The 15,092-nt window shown below is 40.3% G+C and overlaps 1 protein-coding gene across 3 annotated transcripts in view; it reads right to left on the bottom strand.

Moving 5' to 3' along the window:
- The window catches only part of C17H7orf31 (chromosome 17 C7orf31 homolog), a 51,203-nt gene that overhangs the window by 17,164 nt on the left and 18,947 nt on the right, over nt 1-15,092 (bottom strand). For all 3 annotated transcript variants that reach the window (XM_030796872.1, XM_030796871.1, XM_030796873.1), the window contains 3 exons: nt 8,394-8,465; nt 5,717-5,746; nt 2,245-2,426 (listed from right to left, as the gene is read on the bottom strand). In XM_030796872.1, coding sequence (XP_030652732.1) covers nt 2,245-2,426; nt 5,717-5,746; nt 8,394-8,465 — 284 coding nt within the window. The remainder of the gene's footprint in view (nt 1-2,244; nt 2,427-5,716; nt 5,747-8,393; nt 8,466-15,092) is intronic.

Here is a 15,092-nt window from a genome sequence, read left to right as displayed (position 1 = left end):
CAGAGTCTCTCTGTCACCCAGGCTGGAGTGCAGTGGCATGATCTCAGCTCACTGTAACCTCTGCCTCCTGGGTTCAAGAGATTCTCATGCCTCAGCCTCCCAGTTGGCTGGGACTACAGGCATGCGCCACCACGCCCGGTTAATTTTTGTATTTTTACTAGAGACAGAGTTTTGCCATATTGGCTAGGCTGGTCTCGAACTCCTGGCCTCAAGTGATCTGCCCACTTTGGCCTCCCAAAGTGCTAGGATTACAGGCATGAGCCACCACACCTGGCCCATGCTTCTTAGTTCTAATAAAGAAGAATTAAAATAAGTGGAAGAGTAGAAACCAAATGCTGTACTAGTTCCTGGAAAGATTTTTTTATAAGGATTAGAGTATGCTCATCTTTTAAAAATTCCCTAATAGTGACTGAATGGTTGGAGAGAGGTAGAGGCTTGGAAGAGCAGGAAATTAAGAGGACAACTTGTTTTTGCAGTCCCTTATGTTACTGCATTGAAAAGTTTTTTATGGGCTGGCCATGGTGGCTCATGCCTGTAATCCCAGCACTTTGTGAGGCTGAGGCAGGCAGATCACTTGAGGTCAGGAGTTCGAGACCAGCCTGGCCAACATGGTGAAACCCTGTCTCTACTAAAAATACAAAAACTAGGTGAGTGGGTGGGTGTGGTGGCACATTCCTATAGTCCCTGCTAACTTGGGAGGCTGAGGCAGGAGAATCACTTGGACCCGGGAAGCAGAGGTTCCAGAAAGTGCCACTGCACTCTAGGTCTGGGCAACAGAGCAAGACTCTGTTTCCAAAAAAAAAAAAAAAGTGTTGTTATGAATTCAACACATATTTCTGTGATTTCTTGCTAACTATATGTGCTTCAGATAATTTCAGAAATTACTGAATTCAGGATTGAGAAAAAGAAATTTACTTTGACAATTTATGTAACAAAGTCATAAAAATTTTACTTGTTTAGGTATCATACCTATCATTTCCTTTAGAACATTTATAGTTCTTTTGCACGGCACCATCTCTCCCCACTTCTGCTATATAGCTAAGCATGGTGCTCGATACTGACAGCCAGTATACTTGATACAGCTTTCACTGCCTTTTTCCAATGCTGCCTGGTCTGAGAGGCCATGGGAAAGTTCAGCATGGTACATACATATTGCAGTCATTATATGCTAGCAGGGTAAGAGAATAACTGCTAACGTTTATCTCTGTTATTTGATAAGTGGGTTCTATTAATAATATTCCCATTTTGCAGACTGGGAAGCAGAACAGAGAAGTTCAGAAACTCTCCCATGGACCACAGGTGAATAAGTGGCAGATCCAGAATTCTACTCCTGCAGTCTGACTCCGGAATCCATGCTCTTACATACTTCACTATGCTAGCTTTTAAAACGTTACTGTCTGCTAATAAGACACTGAGTTTGAGGCTGATGATGGCAATATTCTGTCCTTGCATTTTGGTCCAAATATTTATGTATAGAGGAACTGCAGGATAAGACAATTCTTGAGTCTTTTCTACCTCACCTAAATGCACTCAACAAATATTTGCCTTTGCCTACCACGTATCATTTCTATCCCTCTCTCAAGTGTTTTCACTCTTTCTCCAGAGGTGGCCTCTCTGTTTACGCACATGTGTAGGTCTCCTCAGCAAAGACCGAGGTGTCTAGTGTGGGAGAGATTCGATGACTAGTGTACGGGATTCCTGATAAAACACATTCACAAAGACTCCAAGGTTTGCAGCTGGGAGAACGTGCTCCAGGGTGTTAAGAAGGACTGAACAAACTACTCCCATTGCTTTCTGCATCTTATTTCAATGGGGATCTTTCAATTCTATCACTGCTGCTGCACCCACGTCCAGACTCTATGATTGATCCAAACACTGTCCCTTGTGCTGATCACCTGGGCTAGGATGAAATTTTTAAAAGCTAAACTGTGAGAGCAGGAAAGAAATAAAAATAGAAAATAGAAGTGGAATAAAAACCACCAATTCTACATCGTTTTGGTTTCTGATTCTAACATGGGAGGCTGTGTCGACGGGAAAGTTTGGGAGCACCTGCAGAGAGTCTGATATGATGGGTCTGTGGTGGCGCTCCAGCTGATTGTAAAGTCGCAGCTGTGAACAAGTTTCCTGATCCAGTGAGTCACACATTTGTGACTTGAGTCCTTTGTGCTCCTTGCTTTAATTTTATTATTGAAGAAATCCCAATAATAAGAATTAATACAGTTCTGATTCCAGATCACATTTTACCTCTTGTCTTCAAAACTGTTGAATCATAAGCCTTGGTTGGCACCGTGGGAGGAAAGGGCTGCCGGGCACGGGCTTTAATGCCCGTGTAGAGGTCCTCAGGTGACGTGAAGGTGGGGAACATGGCGCCGCGACAGATGTGTGTGTGGTAGGGGTGTTCAATTGGATATGGCAGGCAGATCTCTCTAAGATTTATTGAGGAAACAAAACAAAATGAAAAGAACAGAAAGAAGTATGATTGAAAAAATTAATCACCAAATATTTATTGGGACACTTTTTTTTAATGGCAGAAACTGTTCTAATGCTGGGGGATAGGACAGTGAGTCAATGTCCCTCTGCTCATGGAATTAGCATTCTCTTGGAATGTATACCACAAAACAGGACATTTTCTTAATTTTGCTAGACAAAACTAAATTTAATTTTAAAATAAATCATGCCCAATTCTTTATCAGTGAGTAAGTTTCATAACTGGTATAAAAAATATAAAGCAGAAAATAAATGAGTTTTGTGTTTTTAGAATGGTATAGGAAGAATTTCTAGTTGCTTTTAATTACTGTGTCTTATTTTAAGAGGCTCCCAGGAATTGTTTCGGGCATTCTGCTTCAGCAAAGTGATCTCTAACCATGTTTGAATGAACTTTCAACCCAGGCCATCTGTTTCTTTAAGCAGTCAATCAACAAAATATACCGCCTGTTTATATACACAGTACTGCTTCAAATCAAAAAGCCAAAAACAGCTAGCACACTGAAGGAAAAAATAAACATGTTAAAGAGACCATAGGGATATAATTTTCCTATCATTTGGAGAATTGGCAGAGGTTAAAAAAAAAAACCATGTGGGAGCTGTCTAAACTAGAAGAAAAGCAAAATTAGGAAGTCCATGGGATAGAGAAATGTTATTCATAACAAGAAAATTAAGTAGAAAAAAGCAAGACCAAGTGTTTATGTGTTGAATTCCTCCCCTCCGCCCCCATCCATATATTGAAATCCTAATCTCCAGGGCCACATATTGTAACCTTGTATGGAAATAGGGTCATTACAGATATACTGAGTTAAGACTGAGTTATTCCATACTGGAGCAGGGTGGGCCCCTAACCCAAGATGCCTGGTATCCTTTTAAGAAAGGGAAAGTTGGACACAGACAAACACCTGAGGAGAATGCCATGTGAAGATAAGTCAGAGATTGGGATGATGCAGCTACAAGCCAAGGAGCGCCAAAGATCACCAGCAAAGCCCAGAAGCCAGGGGAGAGGCGGTGGACAGGGTCTCTATCACAGTCCTCAGAAGGAACCAACCCTGCTGATGCCTTGATCTCAGACTTCCGGCCTCCCACCTTGGAACTTGCCAGGCTACAAGCAGAAAGGTGAATCCAAGAAATATGACCTAACAAAAAGGACTCTACTTTTCAAACTGTTTATGAAGAGAATTTGAAAAGCTCAAGACAAGGGTTCTTCACTTTGTCGTTTTTTAAAAAATAGAAAAACCAAAAAAACCTAGGCGTTAATTTTAATAGCCTTTTGAATAGGTCTTTAGCTGAAACACAATTTTTAAAATGGCAGCTTAATAATTTCTGTTAAGCTTGACAGAGGACTCCAGTGGCATGGAGGACACTGGGTGCTCAGATCTTGGCTTCTAACACCTGTCCCCAATCAAAGGAGCCAGGGTTTCTGGGAGTTATTATTACTATTATTATTAATTTTGAGACAGAGTCTTGCTCTGTCACCCAGGCTGGAGTGCAATGGTGCGTTCTCAGCTCACTGCAACCTCTGCCTCCCAGGTTCAAGCGATTCTCCTGCCTCAGCCTCCTGAGTAGCTGGGATTACAGGTGCATGCCACCATGCCCGACTAATTTTTTGTATCTTTAGTAGAGATGGAGTTTCACCATGTTGGCCAGGCTGGTCTTGAACTCCTGACCTTGTGATCCGCCCGCCTTAGCCTCCCAAAGTGCTGGGATTACAGGCGTGAGCCACTGTGCCTGGACACTCTGGGAGCTATTATATAAGGTGAGCCTGGATTATCTCAGAGTGACAGAAAGAAAGGAAATGCTAAAGGGAAAAAAAAAAGCCAAAACCCCACAATGATGGGGAAATGTCAAAGGAATATACGAGTGAACTCACAGAGCTCCTCATTGCCAATCTTAGTAACAAAAGAAAGTGGTATTTGATTGCTACTAAGTACTAAAGCACAAAATAAATTTCCATGAGTCTATACTGAGAGAAATAAGTGATTGAATAAATAAATAAATGGAGTGGAATAGATACATCTCCCATGTAGAATGCCAAATAATTTATGCAGGTACTCTGCTTTCAAGAAGGTGGAGTATAAATCCAGATGCCTTAAGTGTGGGTTGCACACAGACACACAGAGAGCTTCTTCTAGAGTGCAGTGTGGAAAGGAGGGAAGAAAGAGTGTGTGTGCAGCGGGGAACCTGCCGAGGACACCTCTGCCAGGAGGTCAGGGTTAACATCACCAGGGACAGATCATGCCGACGGCATGTACCCTTGCTACGATGTGATGAAAACAGAACTTTATCTCTGTGGTCTTCCTTCCCCAAATACATAATCCCAGTCTAACCATAAGAAAAATATCAGTCAAAGCCCAATTTGGGGGCATTCTACAAAATATCTAACCAATAATCCTAAAAATTGTCAAGGTCATTAAAACAAGGGAAGTCTGAGAAACTGTCACAGCCAAGAGGAACCTAAGGAGAGATGATGACTAAATGTAACACGGTACCCTGGATGGGATCCTGGGACAGAAGAAGGACATGAGGGAAAAATTGAGGAAATCTGGATAAAGCATGGATTTTGGGTCACAGTAATGCATCAGCAATGGTTCATTAATTGTGACAAATGTGCCATATTAATGTGAGATGTTAACAATAGGGGAAGCTGCATATGATGTATATGGGAACTCTCCACACTATCTTCTAATAATTCTATAAACTTAAAGTTATATGAAAATAAAACATTTACTAAAAAAGATTTGCAGGGGATATAATAGGAGAGAAATCAAAGTAATGTTACCCTGGACTTGCACCAGCCTTTCCTTCCAACTGTTAAAACATAGTTTTCAGGCCAGGCACTGTGGCTCACGCCTGTGATCCAGTACTTTGGGAGGCCAAGGTGGGCGGATCACTTGAGCCCAGGGGTTCAAGACCAGCCTGGGCAACATGGCAAGAACCCATCTCTACAAAAATTACAAAAATTAGCCAGGCATAGTGGTGCACACCTGTAGTCCCAGCTAATTGGGAGGTGAAGGTGGAAGGATCACCTGATCCCAGGGAGGTCAGGCTGCAGTGAGCTGTGATGGCACCACTGTACTCCAGCCTGGGTGACAAAGTGAGACTCTGTCTCAAAAAAAAGAAAAGTTTTCATGGAAAGTCTCACTTGTTTTCACACTTCTAAGACATAGGAAATGTCAATTTTTTTTTCTTTGATTATAACAGAGAAGAAAAGTATAAGTTATTTACTTACCCCACTGTTGAATTAGGCGGCTTGGGTATCCTAGAATAAAAACAGGAAACAAGTTCTAACTTATATTAAGGGCTTTTAAAGGGTTATATTCCTATTAGAAACTTGATTAATGATATAGGCTGGGCATGGTGGCTCACACCTGTAATCCCAGCACTTTGGGAGGCCAAGGCGGGTGGATCGTTTGAGCTCAGGAGTTCGAGACCAGCCTGGGCAACGTACAAAATAGAAAAATACCCAAAATACCAAAAATACAAAAAAAATTAGCTAGGCATGGTGGTGCATGCCCATAATCCCAGCTACTCAGGATTACCCAGGAGGTGGAGGTTGCTGAGTGACAGAGCAAAAGTCTGTCTCAAAAAAATAATAATAATGATATACCCAATTTTCAAACTGTAATGTCATTAAGATAATATTCTTGATTAACTTTCTGGATTCCTGAATATTGACAAGACAGAGATATGTTGTTTCCTTATCTCAGTTGTCTGTTGATTAATTTTTCCATCCATTTATTCTAACCTCAGTCCTGCTCACTACTGTTTCTGCATTTTCCATTTGCGGTGAAGATACAAGGGATGACTACTTCTAATGATAAGAGAGCTCTGGTTGTTTCTGACCTTTACTCTCATAATCAGGCAGTAGCTAAAGTGCTCTGAGGAAGCCCGACGTTATACATGTGGTGCAATTTCATGGCCTAAAGTGACCCGAGTGTGGTCCGGCTGGAGAGGATATTTAAGTACCATGTGTGCTTTCTACCTTTGCTCTGTGTTGCTGATCTCTCATGATAGTAAATGTTGCCCGGTCAGCAGAGAGAATAGAACAAAGCTGACCAAGTTCCTGGAAGCATGCCTTTTCTGAAGCAGTTCATTCCAAGGCTGTGCATTTACTAATTACTCCGAACCTTGCATGCCAAGAAATAATCCTGTAGCTCTGGAAAAAAGTCGACTAAAGATGGGTAATCATCCATCTACATTGGATTTCAACAATTCGTTTCAGCCTATGCAAATAAAATTCTGAAAGACTTCAGGTGTGAAAAATGAACAGAATGTTATCAATTTGATAGTAAAAGTCAGTAAAATTGAATACACTGTTTAATTTTTTAGATGTTCCTCCATGCTAGCAGATACTCCCTAGAAAGTGGCATGTAAGCCATACAAATTTATTATCCTGTAATGTATTATAAACACGTGATTCCCATGAACTATAAAAGTTTATATCTTTTTAAATTTCGTCTCTAAATCTGTGGGCACGAAACTAAAAAAAGCATGTTCTATCTTCTATCAACATCACTGAGTTGGAAAGATGGTGGGGGCACAAAGGGCAGGGAAGTGATGAATATATGAATCCAAGGAATCTAGAGTTGTTATTAATACATTGGCAACTATATATAATACATTAATCTAGCATCTAAAATTATTCTCATGTGACAAATTCCACTACAATATTGATAAGCATATGCCTAAAATTGATTTGATTTGAAATGAAAAAATTTAAATTTAAAATATAAAATCTTTTTTAAAACTTCAAGATCTGAAAAGATAAAATGAAAGTAACAAATGCTGAGACACCTCTTCCTTGACCTAAATCAGCCCATTAATTTTACTGCCACCCTCACATCTGCTTTGCAAAATTCACTAATCCCAAAGGGATAAACCGAGACAAATACAAATTTTGTCTTTTTGGCGCCATCTAGTGGCTAACTTCTATATTAAATTTTTACCTATCAACAACTAGTACTTCTTAATAAAGAAGTGATAGTTTCATTGTCACTTCAATTCTGTCGTGTTTAATATTTGTTTGTTTGTTTGAGACAGAGTTTTACTCTTGTCGCCCAGACTAGGGTGCAATGGCGCGATCTCGGCTCACTGCAACCTCCGCCTCCTGGGTTCAAGTGATTCTCCTGCCTCAGCCTCCCGAGTAGCTGAGATTACAGGCGCCCGCCATCACGCCCGACTAATTTTTATATTTTTAGTAGAGACAGGGTTTCGCCATGTTGGCCAGGCTGGTCTTGAACTCCTGATCTCAGGTGATGCACCCTCCTCAGCCTCCCAAAGTGCTGGGATTACAGGCGTGAGCCACTGTGCCCAGCTGTGTTTTATTTTTATCTAAAAATAAAAATGTATGCTTTTGTAATGTACATGACAAACTATTTAAAAGTGTAATAAAATAATACACTTGAAAAGAATACCTTTAAGCGATGGGTAAATTAACAAGTATGCCTTACGTTAAAAAAGATACTTAGGAAGTGTTATTAAGAGTTATTTGTAGATGATAATAAAAAACTTCTATCCTTGTAAAATTCTGGTTGAAAATTTATTGAGGGCCACTATGGCATTTTCTATTGATATCTTAATAAATGTAGCAGATTCTTACTAGGTTGGGTAAGTAGGTCAAAGGCAGGAAAATGGACAAAGATAACTTTTAGGAATCCCTTTGAACATTACTATTCATCAGCTCCTGTTTATTTTCTTGATTTCTTTAAACACTAAAAACTATTGGTTTGTTATTTATTTGCTTTTGTTTGTTTGGTCTTGGTTTCTGACGTTAATTGTCTCTATTTAAAAAAAAATAATTTGTTTCTCTAAAAGTCCCCATTTGGGGCTTTAAAAATGTCTCGTATAACTCATTTCCACTTAAAAGTGTTATTTGATTTTATATAAGGAAAAAAATCCAGACTTACAAAGAATCATTTCCATAGACATCACTTTTTTTGTTCTGGGTCAAATAATAAAATTGTTCAATAGGAAGCTTTCTGAAAATAAAGAAAAGATTAAATTAAACATGTTTTAAAATTAACACAGTATAATGGTGAGATAGTAAAAGACAAGTAGATTAATAATATATCCACGTATATGTAGAAATTCAATATATGAAAGGGTGTCATTTTATTTTATTATTATTTTATAATAAATAGAGACGAGGTCTTGCTATGTTGTTCAGACTTATCTTGAACTCCTGGGCTCAAGAGATCCTCCTGCCTTGGCCTCCCAGAGTGCTGGGATTACAGGCACAAGCTACTGAGCCTGGCCAAAGATGTCATTTTAAACCAGTGGAAAAAAGATGTATTTTTCTTTTTTAAAATTTTAAAATTTTTTATTTATTGATTTTTTTTTTTTTTTTTGTAGAGACACAGTCTTGCTATGTTGCCCAGGCTAGTCTCAAACTCCTGGCCTCAAATGATTCTCCCGCCTCAGCCTCCCAAAGTGCTGTGATTACAGGCATGAGCCACCATGCCCAGCCAGGATGTATTTTTTAATATAGAAAAAATTCAGTATTCATTTGAAAAATAATCCATCTCTATTTACACTATTCAGAAAGATAATTTCAGATGGATTTAAAAATCTAAAGAATTTGGGGAAAAACCTATATAAAAATTAAAAGAAAATGTATAGGAATATGCTTTTTCTTTGGTGGTAGGAAGGACCTTTAAAACAATAATTTTCTTTTAAAAGTCAAAAGCCTGAAAGAAAATTTCATCATCAAATTTAATTATAAGGCCGGGAGTGGTGGCTCACGCCTGTAATCTTAGCCCTGTGGGAGGCTGAGGTGGGCAGATCACTTGAGGCCAGGAGTTCAAGACCAGCCTGGCCAACACAGCGAAACCCCATCTCTACTAAAAATAGAAAAAATTTGCTGGCATGGTGGCGCACACCTGTAATCCCAGCTACTCGGGAGGCTGAGGCATGAGAATTGCTTGAACCTGGGAGTCAGAGGTTGCAGTGAGCTGACAGCGTGCCACTGCACTCCAGCCTGGGCAACAGAGTGAAACCCTGTCTCAAAAAAAAAAATAAATAAATAAATAAATAAATAAATAAATAAATAAATTTAAAAAGCTAAATTTAATTATCAGACAAAAACCATAAAAGTTCAAATAAAATAAAAATTAGAAGAAATATTTGCAAATATTAATAAAGATAACACATAAAGGATTGTTTCCAGAACATAAAGAACCAACAAGAATCTATAAGTAAAATACAAACAATAAAAATGGGTGAAGAATAAACATAGAAAAGGAAATGTGAATGGCCATACCTAAAAGATAAGAAAAGTACTCAACCCAACTAGTAAGCAGAGAAATACATTCTCATAACCATGATACCCTTTATACTCATTAGATGGGGAAAAACTATACATTTTGATAATGTAGATGGCTGAGAGTATGAGGAAATAAATACTTTGAGACACTATCATGACAATATAAATCATTTGGGCTACATGCACCAAGATTTAAAAAAATCCCTATACTGTGACCCACATAGGATTTGGCATGTATTTATTTATTTAAAATTTTTTTGAGATGGAGTCTTGCTCTGTCACCCAAGCTGGAGTGCAATGGCGTGATCTCGGCTCAGTGCAACTTCTGTCTCCTGGGTTCAAGTGATTCTTCCGCCTCAGCCTCCCAAGTAGCTGGGATTACAGGCACCCGCCATCATCCCCGGCTAATTTTCATACAGACGGTTTCGCCATGTTGGCCAGGCTGGTCTCAAACTCCTGACCTCAGGTGATCCGCCCACCTCAGCCTCCCAAAGTGTTGGGATTACAGGCGTGAGCCACTGTGCCCAGCTGGATTTGCCTTTTAGAAACCTTTGAGCATGAGCTCAAGAAGGCTTGTACAAGGATGCTTTTTAAAGTATGGTTAATGTAAAAAGAAACAGAGAGAAAAGAAACAATACATGATGGCTAAATAATCTATGATGCATCCATATTGTAGAATACTATGAGAAATTAAAAAGAATGATGTATATCTATGTTTATCTACATTTACAGACATGTGACTATTTCTAGATTGTAGAGAGAAAAAAAAACCAAACTGCCTAATACTATGTATCAAGTGATTCCACACATATATGAAATAACACTGTATATTTTCAATGTGTACATGTATAACCGTGTAAGTGCATAACAAAAGGCATGGAAGGAGACACCAAAATGGTAACAGTGGTTCCCTCTAGGAAGGAGAGTGAGACTGGGGGGTAGTCGTCAAAAGAGAATGGACCTCATCTATAACCTTTTCATGTAGACTATGCTCAACTGCAACTTGTGGCTGCCCAATTATCTTTTGAACATGCAGCCTACATTTTTTTTGTGTGTGTGTGTGATGGAGTGTCACTCTGTTGCCCAGGCTGGAGTGTAGTGGTGCAATCTTGGCTCACTGCAACCTCTGCCTCCCAGGTTGAAGCAATCCTCCCGCTTCAGCCTTCTGAGTAGCTGGGATTACAAGCACCTGCCACCATTCCCGGCTAATTTTTTTGTATTTTTGGCAGAGACGGGGTTTCACCACGTTGGTCAGGTTGGTCTCAAACTCCTGACCTCAGATGATCCACCCGCCTCGGCCTCCCAAAGTGTTGAGATTACAGGCGTGAGCCACTGTGCCAGGCCCCAGCCTACATTTTTATAGTGCGTGTACTCCGAATATCATCTACCCAATGCAGATTCCAAGAAACTTGCTTTTCCCAGCCTCCGAATGGCCCTGGAGTGTGAGGGTTATTTGTACCCCACAAGAATGCTCACCTAGAGAACCCCACCATTGAGGATGTTCTCCATAATTAGGTAGATACAACGACCAGCTCTGTGTGTGTCAGGTTTTCTCCAGTCACCCCGGTGCTTGCTCAGTGGCTTCATAACGAAGTGATCATGGCAGCAGCACAGAAATTATCACATATGGACTCAGTGACATGAACTTCCCTCACTAAGACTCACCTGGCTATTGGCACATTTGAGTTTGCCAGCAGAAGTGACCAATCGTGGGTGACCTATCCCTGGATGTACTAGTCAGCCATCTGGTGGTAGGATAATTACATTGAACCCCTTCCATCATCAAAGAGATAACCTATCCTCATAATTTTAGACACTTCTTCAAAATAGGGATTTCCCTTCCCTTCTCACCATGCCTCTGCAAGTAACATCATCGGTAAACTTACTAAATGTCTCATTCATTGCCATGCCATCTTAAACAATATTGTTTTTGACTAAAGAACTCAATTTACCACAAAAGACACTGGGCAACAGTTGGTTGAATTCAAATGATTCACCATATTCATAGAATGTTATATCTTGCCATATTTACAGAACATTAGGATGGCTTACTGAATATTCAATCATGGCTGAGTGTTGTCCTAAAGAGTGTGGGACAAGCTCTGAACCAGTGACCAATAAATAGATTCCCCCTTAGCCAGAATGAATGGTCTGAAAACCAAAGAGTGGAAGTGGGAGTGGTGCTTCTTACTGTTATACTTATGGTTACACTTGAGAAAATTTGACTCCCTCCCCAGCCACCTTGAGCTTTGGTGGTTTAGAGGTCAAGGGAGAAACACTTCCATCAGGGGATACAACAATGGTCACAATTGCATTGGAAGCTGAATTGATGATGATGTGGCAATTTTGGGCAGGATGATTGATCCTGAATATCAAGGGCCAGAGGATGTTATACAATGATGGGGGAAAGGAGTATTTCTGGAACCTGGGGAAACTTTTGAACACCTAGTATTGTCTTCAGTAGCATGGAGTTAATGAAACACTAGAGCAGCCTTACACAGGCAGAACCACTAAAAAGCTAAGATCTCTTAGAGCATACTTTTGGATTGTTCTATCAAGTAATGTACTCATACCAGCTCAGGTACTGGCTGAGGGCAAGGGAACTTGGAATAGGTAGTGAAGGAAGGAAATTATTATTATTTATAAAAGCATTTTTAATTTCAATAGTTTTTGGGGAACAGGTGGTGTTTGGTTACATGAATAAATTCTTTACTGGTGATTTCTGAGATTTTGGTGTAACCATCACCCAAGCAGTGTACACCGTACTCAATGTGTAGTCTTTTATCCCTCACCCCTTTCCCAACCTTCCCCCCGAGTCCCCAGAGTCCATTGTATCATCCTTATGCTTTTGTGTCCTCATAGCTTAGCTCCCACTTATAGGTGAGAACATACAATGTCTGATTTTCCATGCCTGAGTTACTTCACTTAGAATAATGGTCTCCAACTCCCTCCAGGTTGCTGTGAATGCCATTATTTCATTTCTTTTTATGGCTGAGTAGTATTCCATGGTATATCCATGCCACGTTTTCTCCATCTACTTGGTTAATGGGCACTTGGGCTGGTTCCATATTTTTGCAATTGCGAATTGTGCTGCTATAAACATGTGTGTGCAAGTGTCTTTTTCATACAATGATTTCTTTTCTGGAGGAAGGAAATTATAACACCAATGATAGCCTCATGACCAAGTGCAGGAATGAGGGCTATAGTCGCTTCTCATATTTTCTGCCTTGCTGTGTCTTATATACTTTTACATGTTTTCTTTTTTCTTCTTCATTTTCCTTATTATTTCATATAGGATGCATTGGTGATGGTTAACTTTATTAGAGAGCATAGGTATAGAATATCGGGACAAGACTACAACTGAACTAGACAGGAGTGGGCACTTGGAATTGGATATAGCAAAGTTGGAAACTGCTTTCCTTTGGCCTCCGCTTTTGGGGAGGTGAGTGTATTTTCATTTGTATGAAAATTGTTGCTTTTTTTTTTTTTTTAGACGGAGTCTCACTCTGTCGCCCAGGCTAGGGTGCAGTGGCACAATCTTGGCTCACTACAACCTCCGCCTCCTGGGTTCAAGTGATTCTCCTGCCTCAGCCTCCTGACCTCGTGATCTGCCCACCTTGGCCTCCCAAGGTGCTGGGATTACAGGGGTGAGCCACCGCGCCCAGTCACATTTTCTTACATTGAAGCAGCGGTTCTCCAACTTTGCTGCATGTTGGAATTATCTGAGGTATCTTGTTAAAATGCAGATTCTGTTTCAGTAAATCTGGGGTGGGGGCTGAGATGTGGCATTCACCATTTCCTAGGTGATGCTGATGTTGCTGGTCCATGTACCGTGTGTTGAATAGAAAAGCATGTTATTGTTGCTGCTGTTGTTTAGAGTGACAGTCCACTGGCACTCAAGACTATCATCTTTACAATACGCTCTCTATATTTTGCTAGTTCCCCACATTTGGAACACCCCACTTCCCAGCCTTCCTAGCAGCCAGAGTGCAAATGTGCCCTAAGTTCTGTCCATCATCCACATCTATACTAGACTTTGATTTGACTGTGAGTAGCCTGAGAACATGAGCTTCATGAGGGACATCTAAACTGCCAATAGGTGGCAGCAGAGGTGTCCAGTTAAAGAGGCACTTCCTCCCTGATGAGGCCAGTCCTGGGAGTGGCCTCTATTCCTGGATGCCGAACAATGAGCCTATTTCTCTAGGCATCCTACAGTTTTGTGAGCTAATCTAATATCCTCTCATAATCTTGTTCTTTTTTCTTTCTTTCTTTTTTTCTTTCCTTTTTTTCTTTTTTTTTTTGAGATGGAGTTTTGCTCTTGTTGCCCAGGCTGGAGAGCAATGGTTAGTTTAAGAAGAACAGGATTGGCCGGGTGCGGTGGCTCACGCCTGTAATCCCAGCACTTTGGGAGGTCGAGGCAGGTGGACTGAGGTTGGGAGTTTGAGACCAGCCTGATCAACATGGAGAAACCCCGTCTCTACTACAAATACACAATTAGCTGGGCATGGTGGTGCACGCCTGTAATCCCAGCTAGGCTGGGAGGCTGAGGCGGGAGAATTGCTTGAACCCGGGAGGGGTAGGTTGCAGTGAGCTGAGATCATGCCACTGCACTCCAGCCTGGGCAACAAGAGTGAAACTCCACCTCAAAAAAAAAAAATTAAGAGATATGCCAGGTATAACTGGCATTCTAAGTGGAACAAGTATTTTCTCTTTCCCTGTCACATTCAGTAAGAGATCATGCACAAATCTCATTTCAAAGTAGATTACCCTTAAGAAACAAGTCTTTAGCTTTCTTTTTACATGCTGGAATTCCATATGAATACTTCTAATTCTTATAAAGTATTGTTCATTTTTTAATAATTAAATTTTGGGAGGGCAGTAGCTGTAAATTCCATATAGAGCTATCTCCCCAGTCTCTAGAACAATGCTTCCTATGCTTAAATTACTGAGCAGATAAATGAATAAACAGATGAATAAATAAAATGAACAGATGAAAAGAACTTGGGTGTTGGAGTCAATACATCTGGACTCAAATCCCTATTCCACAACTTTATAATTGTCTGACCCAAGGAAAGGTGCTGAATCTCTTGGGTCTGTTTATTCATTGTAAAACAAGGATGGCAGGGTCTGCTTCACAAAGACATTACAGTTCCATGAAAGCGTGGGCTTAAACACATCTGTTGAGTGAATGAATGAACATGAGGTCCTCACTATCTATAATGTGTGTTGATGTCTGAATCTTTCTTATTGGCCTGTGACTGTCAGGCCTTTTTATTTGTCTGCTTTTTATTGCTTTTCTGAGGCTTTGACACATGTCCCTGTTGTTAATGTTTCTCTCTCTTGC

This window comes from Nomascus leucogenys, chromosome 17 (genome assembly GCF_006542625.1).
Source record: "Nomascus leucogenys isolate Asia chromosome 17, Asia_NLE_v1, whole genome shotgun sequence".
NCBI lineage: Eukaryota > Metazoa > Chordata > Mammalia > Primates > Hylobatidae > Nomascus > Nomascus leucogenys.
Note: the sequence above shows the minus strand (reverse complement) of the source record. Positions and strands in the feature narration are given on the sequence as shown.